General features: G+C 38.1%; 1 protein-coding gene across 4 annotated transcripts in view; it reads left to right on the forward strand.

The window, feature by feature from the left end:
- Window positions 1-19,649, forward strand: part of DCP1A (decapping mRNA 1A) — a 30,177-nt gene extending 10,528 nt beyond the window's left edge. For 3 of the 4 annotated variants that reach the window (XM_050979290.1, XM_050979292.1, XM_030228015.2), the window contains 7 exons: window positions 826-892; window positions 5,291-5,426; window positions 8,730-8,849; window positions 12,101-12,868; window positions 13,556-13,621; window positions 15,647-15,865; window positions 17,244-19,649. In XM_050979290.1, coding sequence (XP_050835247.1) covers window positions 826-892; window positions 5,291-5,426; window positions 8,730-8,849; window positions 12,101-12,868; window positions 13,556-13,621; window positions 15,647-15,865; window positions 17,244-17,324 — 1,457 coding nt within the window. In that variant the 3' untranslated portion in view covers window positions 17,325-19,649. The remainder of the gene's footprint in view (window positions 1-825; window positions 893-5,290; window positions 5,427-8,729; window positions 8,850-12,100; window positions 12,869-13,555; window positions 13,622-15,646; window positions 15,866-17,243) is intronic. The other variant, XM_050979291.1, reaches the window with a different exon arrangement.
- Window positions 19,650-21,731: the final 2,082 nt, after the last annotated feature.

Below are 21,731 nucleotides of genomic sequence, written 5' to 3' on the forward strand. Positions count from 1 at the left end.
ACAATTCTGAAAAGAGCTGTGGAGCTCTGAGGCATTGGTGGAGCTGGGGGCAGTGGGGAGAGGAGCTGCCATGTGGGGAAGAGGCCCTTGGGAGGATTGCTGGGGAAGGAGCAGCTCATGGCACTCCTGACAAAGTTTCTTGCTCTGATGGAGGCTCAGTGGTCAAGCTGCAGCTCTGCAAATTTTCAGTGGAATTTTACTTATTCTGAAAGCCATAATGAGCCTGTCTTGCTAAGCTGGAAGCCTTTTGCTCTCATTACTTTGTCCTTGATACCTTCAAAGAGCAGGGGTCACTGTCAGTGTAGTTTTAAGCTGTTCCATGAATGTGACTGTGATGGGAGCTTTGGTACTGCTTCCTTCTGGAGAGGGAACCTTCCAGAGAGGCTCTGACTGAACTGTCATGCTTAATTCAAATGTTAATGTTGGTCTTTGAATTTGACACATTTAAAAATCAGTGGTTTTTTTGGTTTTTTTTAATGGATATTCCTTGGCCTAGCTTAAATGGTAAAGTCAGTTCAAAAGAGGAGGTTGCAGCTGTAGTGAGAAGGCACCTGCTGGTTAAAACATTCACCTGCCACTTTTATTTACAAACAGTATCAAGATTCTGTAGTTCTTCCATTCAATCTGACTGAAGTTGTATTTATGTTTGCACATGTGCTGTTTCTGATTACTTTTTAAATAGTAGGTGGTGACACACAGTATTTCAATGGAAACTGATGGAAATTTGTATGTTGCAGATCTAATGGACTCCTGTTTTTTTGCTGTTGATTTAATTACTTTTTTTTTTTTTGTATTAACACTTGCTTTTTTTCCCTTGTTTTCTAGTGTCAATTTACAGTATTTGGTTTTATGACAAGAATGACTGTCATCGAATAGCAAAACTCATGGCTAAGTAAGTACTGGGGCCTTCTAGAGATGATTAAATGTGTCTGTTTTTTTCTTCACTTTCCTAAAAATGGAGGACTACAACATTCTTTCTCATACAAGTTTTTTTTAACTAATGAAAATTATAGCTATGTTTTTTTAAAAAACTGCAGCATTAAAATTTTCAATTGAGTGATGTAAAAAATAAGAGTTTAAGTGTGAGTTGGCATTCTCCAAAGAAAGCAACTATGTGCACTGTGTGTTATTTTATATTCTATTTTGTATAGGGGTGCTGGCAAAGGATGTTCTAATCCAGAGAGTGTAATGAAATAAATGGTTGGGGGTTTTTGATTGTTTTGTGGTGAGCTGTTTTTTTTCTTGGAGTTTGTGGTGTGTTTGGGTGTTATAAGGCTTAGGTGTTATTCCTGACTAAAGTGAAGAGACTAAAAACTAGTAGGAAATTAGGTAGAATTTTCTAGAATTATAGTGGGTTTAGGAGTGTAAGCAAAACAGTGAAATAATAAGAGCTTGTTGTTGCCAATTTCTGGATTTTGGGGTAGTTACTCTTGCTAAAATGCAGAGTGTAGGTGTACTACCCAGGCTATCTTCTCATCCCTCATTCTCAGCTTTGCTCCTCTTTGCTATCACACTGCTTTCCTGGAGCCTCTTATCTCTTGCATGCCTTCAGCAGCATGTCAGGGCTTGCCAGTCAGGCCATCCTGAAGACTTGCACAATTTAATTACATGGAAATATATAATATTTAATTATATGAAAACTAGTCACAATGTAGATATTTTAAGCTGAATTCTAATCCCTTAGTGTAGGGGGGTTGGAGTGGGTTATTTTGGCTTTTTTTTTTCTTAATTATTATTTTCATACAGAAGGAGTGAGAGAAAACACAAATGACAGACATTGGCATCAAGATATCTTTCTAAGTTCTTTTTCTTTTTTCTCATCTTTATAACCCCATTTCCCACTTTTATTTTTTTCTTCCTATTTATGTTGGACTTCTTACTGTTAGTTGGTTTGTCCCTATCTAAGGATTAATGGAAAACAATTGTGTGAAACTGACTCTTGGATGTTGTTACCAAAACAAATAACAAAACACCTACTGCCTCTCCTCTTTATAAATAGAGCATCAGAGGGACATGGCTTTCTCTTCTAATCTAAAACCATTTTGTTTAATGTTTGAAGTGTGAGAGAGAGCTGGACCTGTCAAACTCTACCATATTCTTATTCTGTCACACACACAGCTGCAGTGCAGATCTAACTTTAGATAGCAAACCTTGAGTCCATTTGAACTGCTCTGGTCACTGTAGCACAAATGATGGGCTACTTCAGGATACTTCAGGAATCTTAAAAAGTGTGACCAGGTAACAGACCAGTCTAGCCATGGCACAGCAGTCCAGAAAGCACATTTACCCCTTTGGCTGGATTGCAATATTTACATTTTCTTCCAAGAGTATTATTTTTTTTCTGTAGTTTTTTGTCTTTGGGGTGGAAATTTGGATTTGCACCCTTTTGTTAAGGTGGAGTTTTTCTTAATCACTGATAGGAAAGAGTGCTGCCTTTATAATACTTCAGCACTCCAAAAACATAACCATAAAAGGATTCAAGGAGATTTGCATTCACTTCCCTGCATTTAACTTGACCTTATTGTGCCAGACTGAGTTAACAAGACTGCAGGCCATCCATTTGTATTTTGGTGGCTTATCTTTAAAAAGAAAAGTAAATTAGGCTTTGTAATCAGAGACTTCACTTCTCACATTCTCTCCCTCCCCCTGCCCTTCTCTGAGGTTGTGCCAGGTATATTTTCAATGCTATAACTCCAGATATTCTTCAACAAACTGTCACAGCAGTTACTGTGTCCCTGAAGGAATGTGTGCCTCTTCCACTATCTGATATAATGGAAAGAAGCAGCAGGCCTTGCTTAAAAAAATTTAATCCTGGATTGCACATGGATCATGTTCAGTGTACAGATTTGCAGTAGTTGACTTTTTTCCCCCAGGAAGGGTATTTGATTTACAGATTTTTTTTTAAGAATTCTAGAATTTTCTGAAATGAAAACATTTCATGGGAGTCATCAAACTCCTGATTTCAGAAGCAATTAATTTGTGTCAAGTTAAGATGATTGATTGAGGGTTGGCCTTTCTAGAAGAAGTTGGGCAGAAACTGGAGGGCTTCAAATATTTGAGGAAACTATTGCATTCTGACCTGTAAGTTTGTATGGGGAGTTATTTTCAGTTTAGTTTATAAGCTTGTTTTACCTTGTTTCAATAGTCAGACCGAAAGTGGCTTCTGAGATACAGGAGGCAGACTAGAATTAGGAAAGAATCTCAGCCTTCTTGGAATAGAGTTTCACATTATATTCCATCACCACCAATTATGTGAATGTAATGTGCACAAGACAGAAGATGGAGTTTCAGCTATTAGACAATTACCTAGATGAGAGGAGAATTTGTTATTTTCCACAAAGAAAGTAAACTTTAAACTTTAAAAAGGTAACAAACACTTCATAATGAACAAGAGAAAAATATTATAAACTGTTTTTCAGAAATTTTTATGAAACATTTCTGTGAAATGCCTGCACTCCTTGAAGGTATTTTGCTGTGAGTTCAATGAGTACTGTGTTCAGGGGAGGATGTTTTATTGAAACCTTCTGGGTCAACTACTTAAGGCAAAAGGCAAGTCTCAAGAGTGAAGCCTTTGCTTTGCCTGCTAGGCACCATATGTGAATTTCACTTTGCCCAGAATCTTCCCTTTAACTGAAGTGTTTATTTTTTCTTATACAATTATGCTAGCACTTAACATCTCAGCAAAGCATTTTGATTCTCTTACCTTGCTCTTTCTCATCATTAGTTTTGGAGTTGAGTTTAGAGAGGTCCTAAGCCAGGACTGGGTGACCACGTGAGGTGCTAGAACAAAATGTTCTCTCAGGGTGTCACCATAGAAACACTTGTGGAGTACTGAGCTGCTTCAGCCAAACAAGCACATGCTGCAGTTCTCAGAAATTATCAGGGTTACATTGGCCTCCCTATTGTGAGTTACCTTGCCAGGTGACTGCTGCTTACAGAGAAGGCTGGAAATAATCAGGAGCTGGTTAAATAACCAGCTTGTGTATGAAAAATTGTGAAAGCAACATTGAATTGTTAGAAGCCAAATCTAACCCTTTTTCAGCTAAACGCTAGTGAAGTAAAGAAGCTTTGTAGCTAGAAATCTGGGAAGAAACTTCCAAAACTCGAATTGTTTCTTCCTCAGAAATGTAAACGCAGAGATATGTATAAATAATTACAGCCTGTAAAATCTAGAGTTTGTCCTGGATCCTAACTGACCCAATGAAACTGGAGGCTGGAATGATTGACACTTTCTGTGATTGTTGTGATGGCACCTCTTGGCTCCCCCCTCAGCCATCAGTTCCACAGCATGAGAGTTCTCAAGTGACATGCCAGCTCCAGAGCTCTGCCCTGTTTACAGTGCTTGTTTTTTCTTAACATATTTGATTAATGCAGGCTTAAAAAAGAAGGGATTACAGGCTGGTGTGTATTTATTTCAAGAGGATAAGCTTCAGTGCACTGCACAGCCATGTATATCTTGTGAACTGCATATGGATTAGGAGTATGTGCTGCTTTTATTTTTATTAATGAAATGACCAGGTACACATCAGCTTCTTGCATCTCTTACCTATCCTTCAGATGGAAGGTTTTGGATATTTGAGGCAGGCAGGGGTGGAGTAGAAGTGGTGATTGAACCATAGGCACCAGAGGCCAGAGGTAATGCAGGTAATTGGAATGACTGCAGGGCAGCTTGAAGAGGAAATGGTTTGCTGTTCTTTCCAGAGCCTTAGGTGGGGGTGTGAGGGGTGACTTGCTCTAAGTCCTCTTGCAGACTGATTCCAGAGACATCTGGTTTGAGCCAGCTCTCTTCTTTCCCATTGTCTCTGTTGCATAATGGGAGGCCTCATCCTGAACTAGAACTGTTTGGTAATAGATTTTGTTGAATGACATAGATTGACTTGGCTAAATATGGAAAAATGTATGTTAGGAAGTAAAGAATAAAAATTGTATCTTAGTGTATGGTGTAAGACATGTGCTTCTTGTGTATCACATGCTTGGATGTCCACATATTTCATTGTAAAATGTCTAAACATGAGAGTTTTATGGGAGTAGTGTTTACTGTAGGCAGACTTTGAGAGAGACAGACCAGTGCTCTATGAATGGGAGATAAATCGTGCAGACCATTTGACAATTTGTCTTGTAAGAACCCTGTAGCAAATGAAAACTTGTGTAACTTTGGTCAGCTATGTGTTAGGCTTTTTATTCAGGCAGAAAAATGGGTTAATGTGCTGAGAGTACTTATTTTACTGCTTTTTGCAAGATGTTAACTCTAGTTAAATTTTTAAATCATGTTTCTCCTTTTCTTTTACAGAGTTGTTGAACAAGAAGCTCAGAGGTCGCAGCAAATTGCTCAGGACAGAAAAAGTCCCAGCAGAACCAATGGCTGCAATGACAGGCCCATTGACATCCTAGAGATGCTTAGTAAAGCCAAGGATGAATATGAACGAGTAAGTAAATGTCTCTTTTCTGGAAACCAGTTTTAGCACATCAGCTGTGCTTTGTTTAAAGGGTGGGCAGTGTCTGCAGTAGTTCCAGCAGCCTTGTTTTCAGCATGATCAGTTGTTCCCTCCCTCAGGAGCACTGTACTAGGAAACATTCTGTGATTTCAGGCAAGATGGATTGAATCCTGATCATGTGGTCCAACTTGAAGTGTAGAAGGGTGGACCTATTTTATAATGATTTCTCCTGCTGTGAGAAAATCTTGTCTCTGGGAATAGCAAATAAAAATTGTACCAATCAGCATATGTCTATTCTTAGTCTCAAAAGATGAACTGTGGTGTTAGAGACTGAGGCATTCAGTTTGTTTGTAGACTCCATGAAGCATATTTCTTATTAGCTGTAGACTAAGTATAACAATACTGTTCCTTTGTCTTTCTGTTCTCCAGTTTATTACTTGTGTCCTGTCTACTGTTTCTCCCTTTAATAAAATAATTCATCTCAGAAGGAAAAGCCTGTTATCCTTTGCCAGTGCTAAATCCACAAGATTACATAATGTGGAATGTTACTTCTCTTAGGAAAGAATTACTTTATATAGTCATGAGGACCAAATTCATACATGCAGGGTGAATATAAAGGTAATGTGTGGGAGATCCAAAAATGGAAGCAGAGATTCTGAACATGCCTCTTCCCCAGAGTAATAATACAGGAATGTGCCATAGTAAAGCAATGTGTGAGTATTGCATTGCAGAACCATTGGCTTCTGTGCCTGTGCTGCTGGGAGAAGAGGGGAGCACATTTGTACAGTGCTTGATTCCTTCCAGGAGTGTCTTGTGCTGCAGAGATCCTTTGAGTACTTGAAATTGAGTCTTTGTGAGATTCCGGATGTTTACAATACAGTGTGGGATGAGGAGAAGAGAGTAAGCATGTTGATTAAACCTTGTATGAGACAACTTAACCTGTCACTGTCTGATGGACATTGAGGTCAGGGCAGTGTGATAAACAATACAGTGTCTTTGACCCAGGCTAGATACTTATCTCTGGAAATCACTCCTATGTTCTTGTAGTGCTTTCAAATACAGATGAAAACAAAATTCATTCCGATATGTGTCAGTACTGTTTGGGGAGAAGGTGTCTCTGTATGAAGGCCAGCATTGTGCAGGTAGCAGCTTTTGTGAGATCACAGAAGGAAACATCACAATATGATTCATCTTTCAGTGGTGTATCAGTCTAGACAGATTTGGAGAAATTGAAGTCTTTTTGCAAAGAAGGGAAAAAGCCTATACTACAGGAATGCAATGCACTGCATCGGTAGTGCCATCCTGGGTGTGATGAAGCCTTTCTCCCTCTTTGTCCTTGCAGTATCGGATAATACACATTTCCAACAGATGGTTCTTGGGTGACTTAGGATATCCCAGCTTCTCTTCTAATTTTCAGATCTTTTTCATATGAGAGTACTGAAAAGCTTTTGCTAGAAACAAAGTTCCTGAACATCATGGATGAAGCTCTGTAGACAAGTAAAATTCTGATGAGCAGGAACAGATGCAGATATTTTAATGGACAGACAATATCTGTGGTGCCTAGAATACAGCAGTGAAATAGGCAATGCATGGGCTACAGCAGAGCTACTTTAAAATTGGGGGGTTTGTATCTTTATTTCTTCTTATTGTTGTATATGTGTGTGTCTTTCTTTCTTTCTTTCTTGTTCTTTTTAGAACACCAGGGAAACTGGAATATTTACTTCATTTCCTTTTTGTGTGTACATGAACCATAAATGAACCTGTCCATGGTGATCCCATGAGAGCCTGCTGTGGTTGTGGTGCTGTACAGTTGTCAGAAAAGCAGAACTGAGCAATGGTGGTCATGTTTCAAGCAAACTTCTTTGGAGAATTTTCTGTTGACCACCTCAGCTTGAGCAACAAACCCCTGGCACATTGATTTTGAAGCTCTTGTAGCCAAAGTGTGCCAATGTAAATGTGATGAAGTAACCAACTTGTTTGGAAGATGCCTTCTTGAGAGACCTTTCCTGACTTAATTTTTTTTAATAATTTTATGGCACTTGGTAATTATGCATGAATTTGTATTTAGGAGCAAAAAGTACTCCTCTGCTGGTACATTCCAGATGGATCATACAGTAATCCTTGTGTGCAGCCCACATGAGATTGGCAGAGTGTCAGCATGAGAAGGGGGCAGAGGGAGTGAAAAAGAGATTTATGAAGGTCTGAGTGCTTTAATCTAGGATTCCAAATCAGCTTAATCCTTCAAGTACACACTACATCAAGCCCATATGTGAAAATGAATGAACTCAGAGATTATTTTTTTTAATGAAGTGAATGGATGCTTTTTTTAGTGTGGTTTTGTGTTTGTATTTCAGTTTGAGCAGGGAAACATACTGCAGCTTATCCTGTAGTAAAAAGAAAACTCTGCCTTTCCTGATTTTATAACTAAAAGGCCTCCAGCCTTTCAGGCATAAGGAGTTTTGACCTTCAAGTTAGTGGCTAAAAGTCTGAAAGATGCAAGACTCTACTTCTCTCCTCTGTCCTTAAACCACAATATATAGGCTGATTTTGTATTTATTGCTTTCAATTAGAATTTGAAAACAAAAGAATAAAGCTCAGATTGCGTTTTTATCAGTTGCTAAAAAGTTTAACCCATATTTTACTGCTTTAGATAAGATACCAGAGGAATCACCATGTGTTGTAGCAATGGTTGAGCCTTATCATATGCATCAGGTGCAGTTTACTCATGAAAGCTGGGTTATTCTACAGTCTGGGTTTTTCTGGTGATTTTAACAGTAATAGAATATCTGTATTTGTTTATTTTTATAAAAAAAAATCTGGTGCAAATAAATCAGTGACAAGCTGTCTTTTTATCCACTTAGAGTGCTTTCTGACAGGATTTTTTTTTCCTAAGCAGTTCTAGTTTGAGTTCCTGATTGAATGAAGTGTAGCAAAGTTCTCTGTTAGCAGCCAATGCAGATACAGGATGTGAAAAGCCCACCTTTTCTTTAATGTATCATTTTTGTTCTTGGTGGAAAAGTATAAAATCAGTTGTATTTTCTTGTTGCTTTTCTTATAATAATAAAGAGTAAAAGTTTTATGACTGCATACCAGATTTTGGATGTCTGGTATGATTTTTATTTCCTAAAATAAATAATAATATTTGTGAATTCCACAGTGTCTTACAAAAACCAGTGGTTTTTATATCATCCGTATTTCACTCACAAGTGCCATGTAAACAGGACTGTATAGTAGGTAAATGTAGACTGAAACTCATGTTTTTTTGGGTTTTTTTCTTTTTTTTTCCCTCCTCAGAATCAGATTAGTGACCTAAGTATTATATCAAGTTCTGGAATGCAACAGAATTCAAATCCTCCAAAGCCAGAAAGCACAGAGCCTTCAGAACAGAAGCCTTCATTACAAGTGCAAGAGCAGGTATGTTTCATCCAACCCTAAATGAGGGGTTTTTTTTCATTTAGTACTTTGTTTTTGTACCAAAATGGTTTTTTTTTTTGTTCGGATGCCTTCAGTGTTTGCCCAATGTATTATCACTAAACAAATGAGTTGGAAGACTTTTAGGATCCTAAATTCTGTCTTTTGACTTAGCATTTTAAAAATAAGAGGCTATGTCCACACTACTGTGAATATCCACGTTGAAATGGCCCCACTTGGCTTCTGGAAGAAGTCAGTCTGTGTTGATGTGTGGGATGGCTTGGTGAGACAGGAAGCAAGAACAGATGACCATGCCTGGTGGTCAGGTCTTCCACTCAGGAACTCAAGCCCTGGTGTTCTTTCTCAGGCATTTACTGAAGGTTTGTCTGTGCTTCAGAGCCACAGCTGTGGTCCTGCATGAGGAAGCTGGGGCTTGGTACAAGACTTTGCAGAGATAAATTTAGAGAAGGAAGTAAGTGAACTGTGCAGTACCTGAATTGCCTGTAACAGGGAGGTGCTGTGGGCCTGCTTGCAGTGCCACCCAGTGGGCACCGGGCAGGCACTGCTGGTGCTCCTGGAAGTGCCCCATGGAAAGCTTCTCTCCCTGCCACGGTTCTCTGGAGTGCTCCTTATGCAATAAATCACTGTGCCTGAGAAGTGAAATCCCCTAGGAAAACGTGGGCAAATTTGCACTCAGTACTGGTAAATAAAATACCCAATTTGGAGGAGTAATTGTAGTTCTAGTTCGGGTCAGAGCTGGGGCTGGACAGCAGGAATCTGATTTAGGGGTAGGGTAGTAACAGTTAATGAATTAAAATGAGGGGTGGGGAGTTTGCTGGGATTGTTTCTATCCCAGCCCTTCCAGCCCCTGAGCAGCACCTCTGGTTTTGGGTCAGTGATAGAGTGACCCCTGGCAGCCAGCTCTGTTTGCGGCATGCCATGTCTGGAGACCTGGCACCAGGGCTGCCTGAGGCTTTGCTTTCAAAGCACATATTTTCTTTGGGTCATTCCATGTAGACTGTACAAAATCAGCTGAAATGCTCCACCTGACAGTGCATGGAATTGCACTGGAATCAATTAACTAGTAAAGGAAAAACTGGAAAGATAAGATTCTAACGAATTGCTCTAAAGTAATTAAAGGGAAAGTTGATTTATAGAACAGGTAAAATGTCATATTTTTAATTCTGTTGAGCTATTTAAAATAATAGCTGCAGAGATATTGGAAAAAATTAATTGGGTAACATAAGAGATAGTTCTGTGAATCCAGTTAGCTGGGTTCAAATATATCTCAAATGTGTTGGTTCTGAGTCACATTTTTAGTAACATGGACAACTGAGAGACTACTGGAAAAACATTCTATTTCAACTATAAAAATATACATTTTTCATCTAATTAAAACAGATGACTAGTGAAATTAAAAAATAGTGTGGATATGATAAGTACAGTGAGATTGCTAAATTCCCTCCAAAATGTCACACTTGCATGTTGATTAACTTCATCTCATGCTAAAGATACCACACATTTGGGAATAAAAATAAATGTCTTCTGTATGATATTATGTAGTTAAGTGTTGGCAATTCAAAATTAAAATCAGTTGTATCATGAAATGCTTCAGTGTGCAAAACTGAACCAGACCACTGGTACTGAACCATGAATAAGCAGAGCTTGCGTCTACAAAGCTTAATTTATCTGAAATCATTTCTGGAGAAACCCTCTGAGCAGCAGCAGCATTCTATTCCTATGAAATAAAGTGATCTTGTGGCCTTTATGCAGCCCCTTGTGATATAGATCCTCATAAACACACTGAGTTGATGAAATGCTCAAAGTCCACCTCAGCCAGACAAGGCAAAAAAGGTGTTTTATACTCCATGCTGGAAAGTAACTTGATGTTTGAGACTATCCAGTTTGACTTGGATCAGGGCATGGTAGAGATTTCAGTTTATTACTTGACTTTTGTAATGTATTAATAAAGGAAGGCTGGTCAGTTAATCATACTGAAGTGAACAGCTGAGTTTGAAATGATCTGGAACAGTGATTTTTCTCTTAATGGAATGTTTGTGGTTGAAGGACGGGTCTCCAGAACAGTAGGATCAGTGGAAAAACTTTCTAGGAAAAGATTGCTAACATAACTAACAAGGTTTATAAACGATAGCATGTCCCAGCCCCAATACGAAAGGGTGCCAGTCTTTTAACTAGCTCAAATTGAATAACAGTGAAGGTAGAGATGAGTAACCTGGGCAAAAGACAGTGTGACTTCAAGGGGGTTGTTGTTGGGCTATTTGTGGCACCTGTGCTGCTGTGCCTTGGCTGCTGTTCTCTGTGCTGGGGAAATCAGAGCCAGCAGAGCAATGTCATGGTGCAGTGGTTGTCATTGTGAAGTAGCATCTTTGTTTAGACATACCATCAGAATGCACTGGAATTGTGCTTCAGGCCATTCAGTCTTCTGAACAGAATGTTGTATTTCAGTCCAGCTGTTTTACATAACTTCTGGTCCTGTGCAACATCAAAAAAAAAAAAAAAAAAAAAAGGAAAATTTCAAGACCACTGGTGTTAATAGCTGTTTCTTTTCTCTTTACTGAAAAATATTTTGAAATATTTTCAGAAACCATATTTTTCTAACAATATCGGTGTAGGCTAGATGGATTTTTTGGGGAGAGACTAAAGAGCTGGTAGATTTAACTGTGTACATATAATGTACTTTTCAAGGAGATAGATATTTAGGTTTATAGAAATTCTTACCTATTGTAACATCTACTGCACTAGGGCTAGGAAAACTATCTAGGCATGTATTGCTAGTTCACTTGTGCCTATCCATGTTTTTATGTGCAGATCCTTCTGGTTTTTATGATCCTTTCCCATCTTTTAGAGCATTGAACTATTTCAAATTCTGTGCGGATTTTTTCAACATGTATGATTTTCCTTCCACTTCCCTAAAGTGCCTTGTGTAATTAGGGCTGATAGATGATGGCAGGTGCCATGTTCCTAACAGAATCCATAGCCATCCCCCTTCCTGACTACTGCTGCAAAGACCGTCCTGAGATGGCTGTAAGGAAAAGCCATGCATAGCCAGGATGTTCCTCATAAATTAATTAATTTCAAAATTCCTATGAATGGGGTATCTGCGGTACCCAAACTGTGTTTTATATGCATTTGACCTAGTTGTCTCTCCTACCTTCTTTGAATTTGTAATAGACTGTGTGAGCTTCAGGGTGCTGTGTCTAGTTCTAAACTGAAAACTTCTCCCTTCTTTTTAGCCATTTCAGTCAAGGCAGAAGCATCTGACTTTGGAGGAACTGTTTGGAACCTCTCTCCAAAAGGAACAGCCTGCAGCTCCATATCCCAATCCAGAGAGAATGGAGAAGTTGCAGACAGATGCATCTGCCAGAGAGCAGCACAGTTTGCTTTTGCCTTTTTCCTTTGACCAGTCACCAGTAATGCAACAATCCCTGGGGAAATGTGAAAGTCCAAGCATTAAACCCAGTACCAGCCAGCAGGACTGTTTGACACCTATGATAATACCTCCAGCTTCAGTTTCCCAGCCTGAGCTAAAAAACGTTCCAAGCTATTCAGTTCGTTTAAGCCCTGTTCTTAATTCAGCCTCAACAATGGAAGCTGCCCCTGCTCAGATGCTTCCTGGCCTCAAACAAAGCAACAGTATAATGCAAGTTATGCAGCAAGCTGCCAAGCCCATATCCCCACTGGTGAATCAGCTTACTGATACAAAGCCATCTGAAGTGAACCACGCTCCACAGAATCTAATGGCTGGCCAAGGCCAGCTCATAGCACCCTTGACTACAGCAAACACAGGGACTGTCTCAAATGCATCTCATACAAGTGTTGATCTTCTCCAGAAACTCAGGTTGACCCCACAGCATGACCAAACACAGCAGCAGTCTCTCACTAAGAGTCCCTTAACACCAAACATCTCTGCCTCGGTTGGCCAACTTGCAACACCAGAAAGCTTCAAAGAATCTCACAGTAAGCCATCAGCCTTGAACAGCAAGATAATCTCTCCCCTTCAGGTATTCTGTGGGCTTTGATATCTGTGAAGCTTTAGACTACATGTATTTTTCCCTTGAAAACTGTGCTGTTACGTATTAGCTGTTTGAAGATAATGAAGGATTACTACTTTGTGGTATTGATTGAATGGCTAAGTTAGAAATGCAGTTCCATTAGTTTTGTATCATTAGCACCTGCTGTCAGTGACAGACCTGATTCTAAAGGAGATTTTTCAAACTGCTGCTGTTAGTGGGTGAAGAAGTCCTAAAGATTTCATCTTGTGTCAGAAAAGTACTGCTCAGAGCTGGGGATCTGAGAAGGGATGGAAGGTTGCAGGCTGAGCACTGTGATGGGAGATGATGTGTGGAAGTCTACAATACAATTAACAATTTCCTTTTTCTGAGTATTTTGCTTTGAGTGTTTTGTACTCCTTCAGTTTTGACCCACTTCTTCTGTGGGTACCTGTGGGCTACATTGAGATATGGCTTTATAGGTTTGCCATAATATTGAAAGCATAAAACATAAGTTTAGATTTTTTTCTCTTTTTCCAGCTTCCGATTGATTATATCAGTTTTACAAAATTGATTGTATTATATCTAAAATCTTGAAATTTGCTTTTTTGTGGCTTTCTGAAAAACAGAGAATGACCTCTAGAAATTGAGCTGTGGATGGTAACCTGTGAATTTTGCTTTTTTTTTCCCTTAACTCAGACTGTACAACAAAACAAGGAATCAGAAGTATTTCCACAGCCGAAAACTTTGTCTAAAGCAAGTCAAGTAAGTGGATAAGTACCTCTGCTAATCAGTCTCAGGGGTTTTCTTAGGGAGAAAAAACCCAGCTGCAGTACCCAGCTGATATCTTAAATAGTAACTGCCCAGTGACCATATTGAAGGAGCTGTTATGAAACAGTACTGGAGGAAGGGGGAGTTGCTGTCAGTGCTCTGCACTTGCACAGTTACTCTTACTGTTGGTTCTAATGCAGAAATGAAAACACAGTTTTGATTTGCAGCCCTGCACTGAGTTTGCACCATTTGAACTGGGGTTTTTTTTATGTTGCAAGCAGGGAGTACTAATGCCATTATATTGTAGTAGGGTGTATTAGCCTTGGCCCAACCTTAAGCACCCCATTGCTTTAAATACAATCTTTGCCTTGCTGTGTCTCAGTTTTCTTGAGATACCTTGTATCTTATGAACTGATACAAAGCAGAAAAAGTTGAAGATGGAGAAAAAAAAATCAGTAATTGCTACTGCAAAACTTGTGATAGCAAATTTTAGCCAGCTGAGAGCAGGTTTAAGCTTCTTAGAACTGCCTTGGATAACAGCTTAAAATAATGTCAATTTTAAGTTTCAGGTTATAGTTACAAAATAACTTGATAATAGTCTGAACTGGTTTTAATTACCTTTTTGTTATGTTTTCATTTTAGGACACCATCTGTATTTTATTTCTGCTTTTCCCTTATGCACCCACTCCTTTTTCAGATATCTTGCCTCATGCTTGTCAAACTTGCTCTCCATGTAAGCAGTTTTAGTAGCATGCCCAGATCTGATTGTGAAAGCAAAAAAATGACCCTACTTGAAGTAAAATGCTGTTTTATCTACTGGGATGCTATAAAATAAGCTCTACAGTCTGATCATAACCCAGTTAGTAAATGATTACCTAATTCAAAGCATTTTATATGGATTTGGGAATTTTAAGAAACATGTGCATGTTGTATAGTAAACTGTCAGTTTAAGCACATAGTCTTCAGCTGAAATCCCACGCTTTGAGTCTTCACAGTTTTGACTACAAGAAAATCAATTCTTTAGTTCTGCTGTTGTTGATGTTATTTTATACACATTAACTTTAGATGGCTTTGGAGGGCTTTTTCCTCTGAAGATTGTTGGTTATCCAAGGTGAGCTCTTTCTGCTGACAGATCAAACATCTTTATAAATCACATTTAGTGTTGCTTTTCTTTGGAGTGAGATTGGCATATTTATTTTCTTTTTTTTTTTCACCACCTTGGTCATCCTGGAAGCCTGAGAAAGACACATTTATCAGCCTGAGTAACAATTGCAGTTATCAGGAAAGGTCAGAGTTACTCAAAGAGGACATTATTTATTTGTGTCCAGTTGATGCAAATGTAATAGTCTTCTAAATGTGCAATTTGTGTTTAAAAGAAAAAGTGGAAAAGGCAGTATGTGCATTTTTCTAGTGAAATGGAGACAGACCTGTGGAACGATGAAGTGGGAAGATGGTCCTCAAAATATTTCCATCCTACATCCCCCCCAGGGAAAACAGAATGAGAATATTTCAGTGTACTCCAATGCTTTAATTATAATTCAGCAGTTTCTTTAAATATGTTTGAGATGCACTTCAAATTTGAAGTAAAGTATTTGTGGGAGACCACAGAAGTGGGGGTGCAGGAAGCAGGACTGATCTTTCTGAAAACTCCAAAGGAGAATAATTTGCTAAACAGCTACAGGCTCCTTAGATTACTGAGGTGAAAAGCTCAACTTTTGTTTTATGTGTTCTGTTGTAAAAATTCTGGAAGGTAGCAACCACATGAGTAGAAAGGAGTCTGCATACAAGAATGTTCAAGGCTGCTACCTTCTTCAGCTTTGAAAATGAGAAGTACTATTGGTACTAATATTAATCTTCATAGGTAGATAGCTCTTGATTAAGAGCAGCTATTCTGCAATATCTGACTGAATAATCGTGGCTGCAATTTATTTCATTTTCTTTATGCTTATCTCTCCAGCCTTTACAGCATCATTGATTCTTACTGAACACAGTGCTTATTAATCTTCTGTTCTTTTACAGGTTGCACCTCCACAGTTTGTTACAGCCCCAACGACAGTAACACCTTCAGTGCTCTTGTCTCCAAGTGTGTTTCAGCAGTCAGCTACAAAAGCTACTGAAGTGGAGAATAAAGCCAGTTCTTCTTCGCCTTTAACACTTGGAACAACAGAAATTCAGACTACACCTCCTACTGTTCTCAGTAGGTCTCAGCTTCAAGAAGCACTGATACATCTAATAAAGGTAGTGTCTATACAGAGCTCAGAGTTACTGAGGGAGGGGGTTCCAAGCACAGAAGGCAGCACTGACAAATTCTGTACCCCTGTAACTCCTTTTGCCCTGAAAGATTACAAAAGATGTTCTTTTCTTTTGGAAGGGGCAGATTATTCCACACTGTACACAAAGTATGGCACAACTTCCTCCTTTTGGTTAATGTGTCCTTTCACATCCATATGAATTTGTAGATGAGTGAGGAGTAACTTGCAGTAGTAGAAGCTGGTATGGGGTGGGAGTTGATTTGCTGTCTTTTTAAATGTTCCACTTCCTCAAGAAAATATTTCCTGTTTTGAGTTCCCTAGAACCTTTCCTTATCTTTACTTTTAGTGTGTTTCTTTGAAATGGAAATTGCAAAGTTTTAGTTCTGCTATTTTTAGGGACTAAAATATTATGTTGAATTAAATCTGTGATGTTGGGAGCAGCTGTGCACTGAGAAGATTTTGACCTTTAATGTCATGGTGAAGTTGCCATCAATGACAAACTGTTCTTTCTTAGCTCAGGATTCTCTTGCTCACTCCATGCTGGTGGTAGTAGAGCTTATACCCAAAATGCAAATCTAAAAATAACAAACAGCATCTTCCCAGTGACCAAGTTAGGACCAAAAAGGCTATTACCAGATCCCATCATTAGGTTGCCTGATTTATCTGTTCCATTTTACATAATTTTTTCTGCTGCTGGTGTGTATGGGTTTTCTAATTAAAGACTTAAACTAATCTTGGAACTGAGCTCACCTGCTAATATTCTGAGTGGTGATTTTAGAGAGCTCACAGGGATATTTGTCTCCAGTCTTTGCAGAGAGAGAGCTGAATGAAGACCAGAATAGGCATATCCTGCAGCATGGGAGTACTCACACAGCACTCTAAGCAGGATACCAGTTGCTGTTCAGGTCTTGTCAAGAGAGTATTCCACTCTCAAGTTACAGTTTTGTAACTTGTTGTTTGAAGGAATTAGACTCAAGAAATATCTGTAAATATTGTCCATAGATGAATCCAATTCACTTCCCAGTCATGCTTTGACTTGGGAATTCTTGTAGAGCACACTGCAGTCCCATTGGGACTGCTCTTGCCTGACAAAAATTATCACATCTGACACTCAGGCAGACTTGATTTGGGAGCCTGTACACAGAATCTGTCTGAGCATCCAGAGTGCCTGGTGATGCCTTTAGCTGCTGCCCAGCTTCATGGTTCACAGCCTGTGTGTGTTCCAAAAGCACCTTTTGTGCAGGCACACAGCTCCTTCTCTTGCCAGCTGCAAAGAAACCTTATCACAACTAAAGTGACATTAAATTAAACTTTTTTTGGCATCTTTTCACTGTGTTTCTAATGTGTTTCTATTTTTCCTGCAGAACGATTCCCGTTTTCTCAGCACTATCCATGAAGTCTACTTGCAAGTCCTCACCAAGAGTACAGACAACATTAAGCTATAATTGAAGCTGAATCCACTTAAAATATGTTCATTTTAGAAACAATTATGCCTCATCTATAAAACTAATATTTTTGTAAAAGAATATTTAGTTTTCAATGTCTTGAATTTGAACCTGTTAGGAAATATTATTCCTTAAATACTTATGAAAGTAATGTTCTCAGAATGATCTAGGTTTTCACTGTGATCATCACCAGCAAACCTTTTTTTTATTGGGGAGGGGACTTAAGTTGCATTTGAGCTCTCATTAGCATTAAGTGAATGTGCAAATGTTTGCTCTGGCTCTCATTCCTGGCTGTATTCATTGTTCAAGGATTACAGACTCAAAACTATTTCAACCAGCAAATGCACAGTATAATAAATACACTACAGCACAGCAGAACCAAATTCAGTTGTGAGAACCTCGTTCCAGTTTGAAGGACTAAGGAAAATGAGAGCAAAATGCCTTGAGATTAAGCTGGTAGGTGTGTGGAGGGAAAGGGTCTGGAAGCCAGGCCATTGGAGCTAAATCTTTAACAAAAGGTCTGAAAATGTGATTAACTAAATACATTGGCAATCTCTAGCTAATGCATGTAAATTCATCCTTTCAACATTTCATTAATCCTATTTGTTTCTGTGTTACTGATATAAAACACCCAAGTGGGTAAGGCCATTTTCTCTAAAGAGGCAAAATTTGAAATATGCAAAATCCTCAGTGATTGTACTTTTTTTTAAACAACAAAGGAGTTGCATGTTGAAGTTCTCATTTTAAATTTATAGTTAGGAGACCACCACTGGAAGGCTCTCTTCCTGTTCAGCAGTGTTTGATAAAATTTAAACATTTTGTTTCTTTTTAGATTAAGGATGGACCACACTGTAGTTGGCTTTCACTCCTCAGTGTTGGAACTGCAGTGTTGAAAACTATGCAGATGGGAAACAAATGCATGCTTTTCTTCTGTTGCCCTCTCCCCAAATAATTAGTGTACACTTCATAGTCTGAAGTTAATCTAATTAAAATGTTACTGCTTTGTATATGTAATTTAGTAAGTCACTATTCTCTTAGAATTTAACTGGGTACTTTTCCCAAATCAGAAAAATTTTAATTATACTTTCTTATGCTGCTGTGTTGGTTTACCCATGGGTTGTATTTATTTATTAAAAGGCATGCAAAGGTAATCTGAGTTCAGGTCCCAACATTTTCCAGCAATAGTAGTTTAGTTTTTCAGTAGAAAAGTGTTGGGTTATTGAGTAAAAAGATAATCTGTAGTGAGTTGTGATGCACTGCTTCATTCTTTTCCCTCAAGCACTATTGAAATATGAAGAAAAATATTATTTGGCTCCTTACAACATATATGTAAGTATAGATCTCCTAAGGATTACTTAATGTTGACATAGTCAAGGTGCATGGCCATTTCATTGGAAACTAATAATTGAGCTTTAATTGTGACTTGTTCACAAATCAGGATGTTTTAGATACAACGAATATTTACATACATTCAAATATTTTTTTGTATTTGAACTATTTTAGGTTTTTTTCTTAGCTTTATAGTGGAAAATATATTTTGTTTAGCACTACCTGCATTCTGAAAAGCTCTTCTCAGCCTTTGATTTCAGTGTTTCCAATTAAAATATATAGTATATTGTTAGAAAAATGTTCAAGATTCAGGGAAAGATGCTAATGTGCATTCATCAAGAAATATATTGGATTTAATGGTAGCATTTAAATTCAGCAATACAAACTAAGACTTCTTAAGGAAGATAGGAACTTGTTCCATAAATTCTGGAGTTACAATACTGTGTATGCACATCAACAATGAGATTCAAGTTAGATTCAAAGTCTAAACTGATTTTATGTTGGGCTTTTTAGGAAAAGTTTCACTGAAAGGGACAAACCAGGAAGCAGTTCCTCTGAACAAAAATGGACAGTCCAAGCCAAATAGAGGGTTGCTCTTACCTAGATTTAGCACAGATGGAGTCTGTAACTTCTCACTTCTCGTGGACAACTTCTGGTTTCTTAATGAAAGATTTGATAAAGGTTTGGAAGAACAGAAATGTTGGAAGTTGATAGTGCATGTTGGTACTGTTTGCTAAATACAGTCATATCCAAAGATCTGTAGAAATGATAGGAAGGAGTTGTATTTTGAGTTCTTCAGCCATAGACAAAAGTAATAATACTTTCAATATCCTTAACTTGTGAGGGTTGCTGTGCAGCTGGAAACAAGCAGTTGGCAGATCCTTACTTCACTTTGGTTTTGTAGTGTCCTTGTTAGCAGCAGATTGATGGTTTACTTCCCTGCCCAAACTTTCCAAATGAACTGGCAGAGAACCAGAGTTGGAATTGTAGTGTCCACAGCAAACTTTACACCATGAACTTTACAGCATGTGTTTGTTCCAACCTCTGCATGGGGCCAGCAGACACAGGAACCCCTGCAGTGCAGAGGTGTGACAAGTGCCAGGGAGTGGTTTTAACAGATAAACTCCTTTAATTAAAAGCTCATTGTAAAACATAGGTTCAATTACAGTGTAAAAGCTGATTTTTTTTATTTTTTTATGTGGATGCTGTATTGAAAAACCTTCTTCCCTAATTGTTTTAAATTTTGTCTAAGTTTGAAATGACCAGCTTCACATGTTGAAGTGCTTGATTTGTGTTATCTGCTTGTAGGGATAACCAGTGTGTAGCAAGTTACCTTGGGGCATCACAGAAAATAATTGTGACCATTTTAAAGTTTTTGGTTTTTTGGTTTTTTTTTTTAATTACTGGCTTAATGGGGATTTTATCTATTCTTTCTGGGAATCAAAAGATTATTAGTTCAGACTACACTCCTCAAATTATTACCCAAGCATGTTTTTTGTGGCTCATATTAAGTTACTTTAGGTTTGAGTTTGGATTTTTACTTTTTCCCTAATCAAAGACAGTTTTAAAACCTACAACTGCTGAATTGTTCAGGAAAATTCACAGTTTTGTAGTTAGACTTTCTGTTGTTATTTAACAATGCAAAGTTTATATGAAAGGTGCCTAACAGTTATTAACTTTAGAAGGAGCATATCTTTCCAAATTAAACAAGATTTGCAGAATGAGTGATAAAAAAAATTCAAGTGATTCATCCTGATTTAATATAAAATGTGTAATTCTCTGTATACGTACTCAATATTTAAACACTTGCTGCTGGATGTATCATTTTTGCTTGCATTTCTAGTTGCTTCATTTTGATTTATTTCTGAAATCCATTATGCCATGTGTAGTCACTGATAGAATTTCTGCAATGTTTTGGAAAGCAAACTTTAATTTGGGACTTCTTGGTTTTTAAAAGTATTTTAAGCAAATCAGCCACCTTTTTGCCAGGTATTTGGGTTGCTTTGTACAGCATATCTTAACAAGAGGAATGTGTGCAATATGTATCACCTCATGTTTGTCTGGCAATGTTACTAAAATGTTAAGATGCAATATCTTTCTTTCACTTCAAGTTGGAAAAATTGCAGTATCTCTGATTTGGTGGTGTATTTATTTTAATCTATTCAGTGTATGGGCATATGGTTAGTTAGGTTCTTTTATGTGCATTACGTGCTTTTAGAAATTTCTGGGTTTTATCACTTCTGCATATGCACCAGTTGTAGCCATTTGCATGTTCTTTCAATATGAAGACCATGGGGAAAGAGGGGCTTCAAGGAAAGATTTCTGGAAACCTGAATAAAATGTAGATACTGCATCATTAACGTTTTTGGTATGGTGTGGGTTTTATAGCACCTATGTATGTTTGCAGTTATTAAGTTATTGCATAAATGTTTAAGAATGAGCATTTTTTTCATCCAAAATTTTGTATGTTTGCAAATATATTTTTGTAATAAAACTTCAAAACAAATGTTTCAGCACCTCCTAAAATCTTGTGATGTTTCCTTTTATTTCTGGAGTTCAATTAGCCTACTGGAAGGTTCAGTTTTTATTTAGGGTTAATATTTTCCAGAGAAGAAACTCAAATTCCTTACTCCATTCTGGGGGTTTGCATTTGTCCACTTAGAAAATGCCACCTGACTGCTTGAAGGGCAGTGGGGAAGAGCTTCTACAAGGCCCTCTGCTGCTGGCAGCAGCCTTGTGTTCTGAATTTTTGATAAACAGATAAGTTTCCTCTCACATTTAGAAATGCAGCTGCACTTTCACTGGTTTGTAAGTACAGCTCTGTTTGGTGCCTTTCTGTATCACTTTTTTATGGTATCCCCTTTCCTCCATCTGCGCATGGCATTTGATTCTCAGTCCAGTGTTGATCCAAGACATTGGAAATTGCAGTTGTCCTCCTACCATATCTGATTAATATCATGCAACTGGTTGATCCGAGTTTCACAAAGTAAAATGGGGAAGAAAAACATAGAAGTTCATCTTGAAAATCAATAAAACCTTAAGCCTAAATCCCTAAATCTAAGCTAGATGCTAATTCCC

This window comes from Serinus canaria, chromosome 12 (assembly GCF_022539315.1).
Source record: "Serinus canaria isolate serCan28SL12 chromosome 12, serCan2020, whole genome shotgun sequence".
In the NCBI taxonomy this organism is placed as follows: domain Eukaryota; kingdom Metazoa; phylum Chordata; class Aves; order Passeriformes; family Fringillidae; genus Serinus; species Serinus canaria.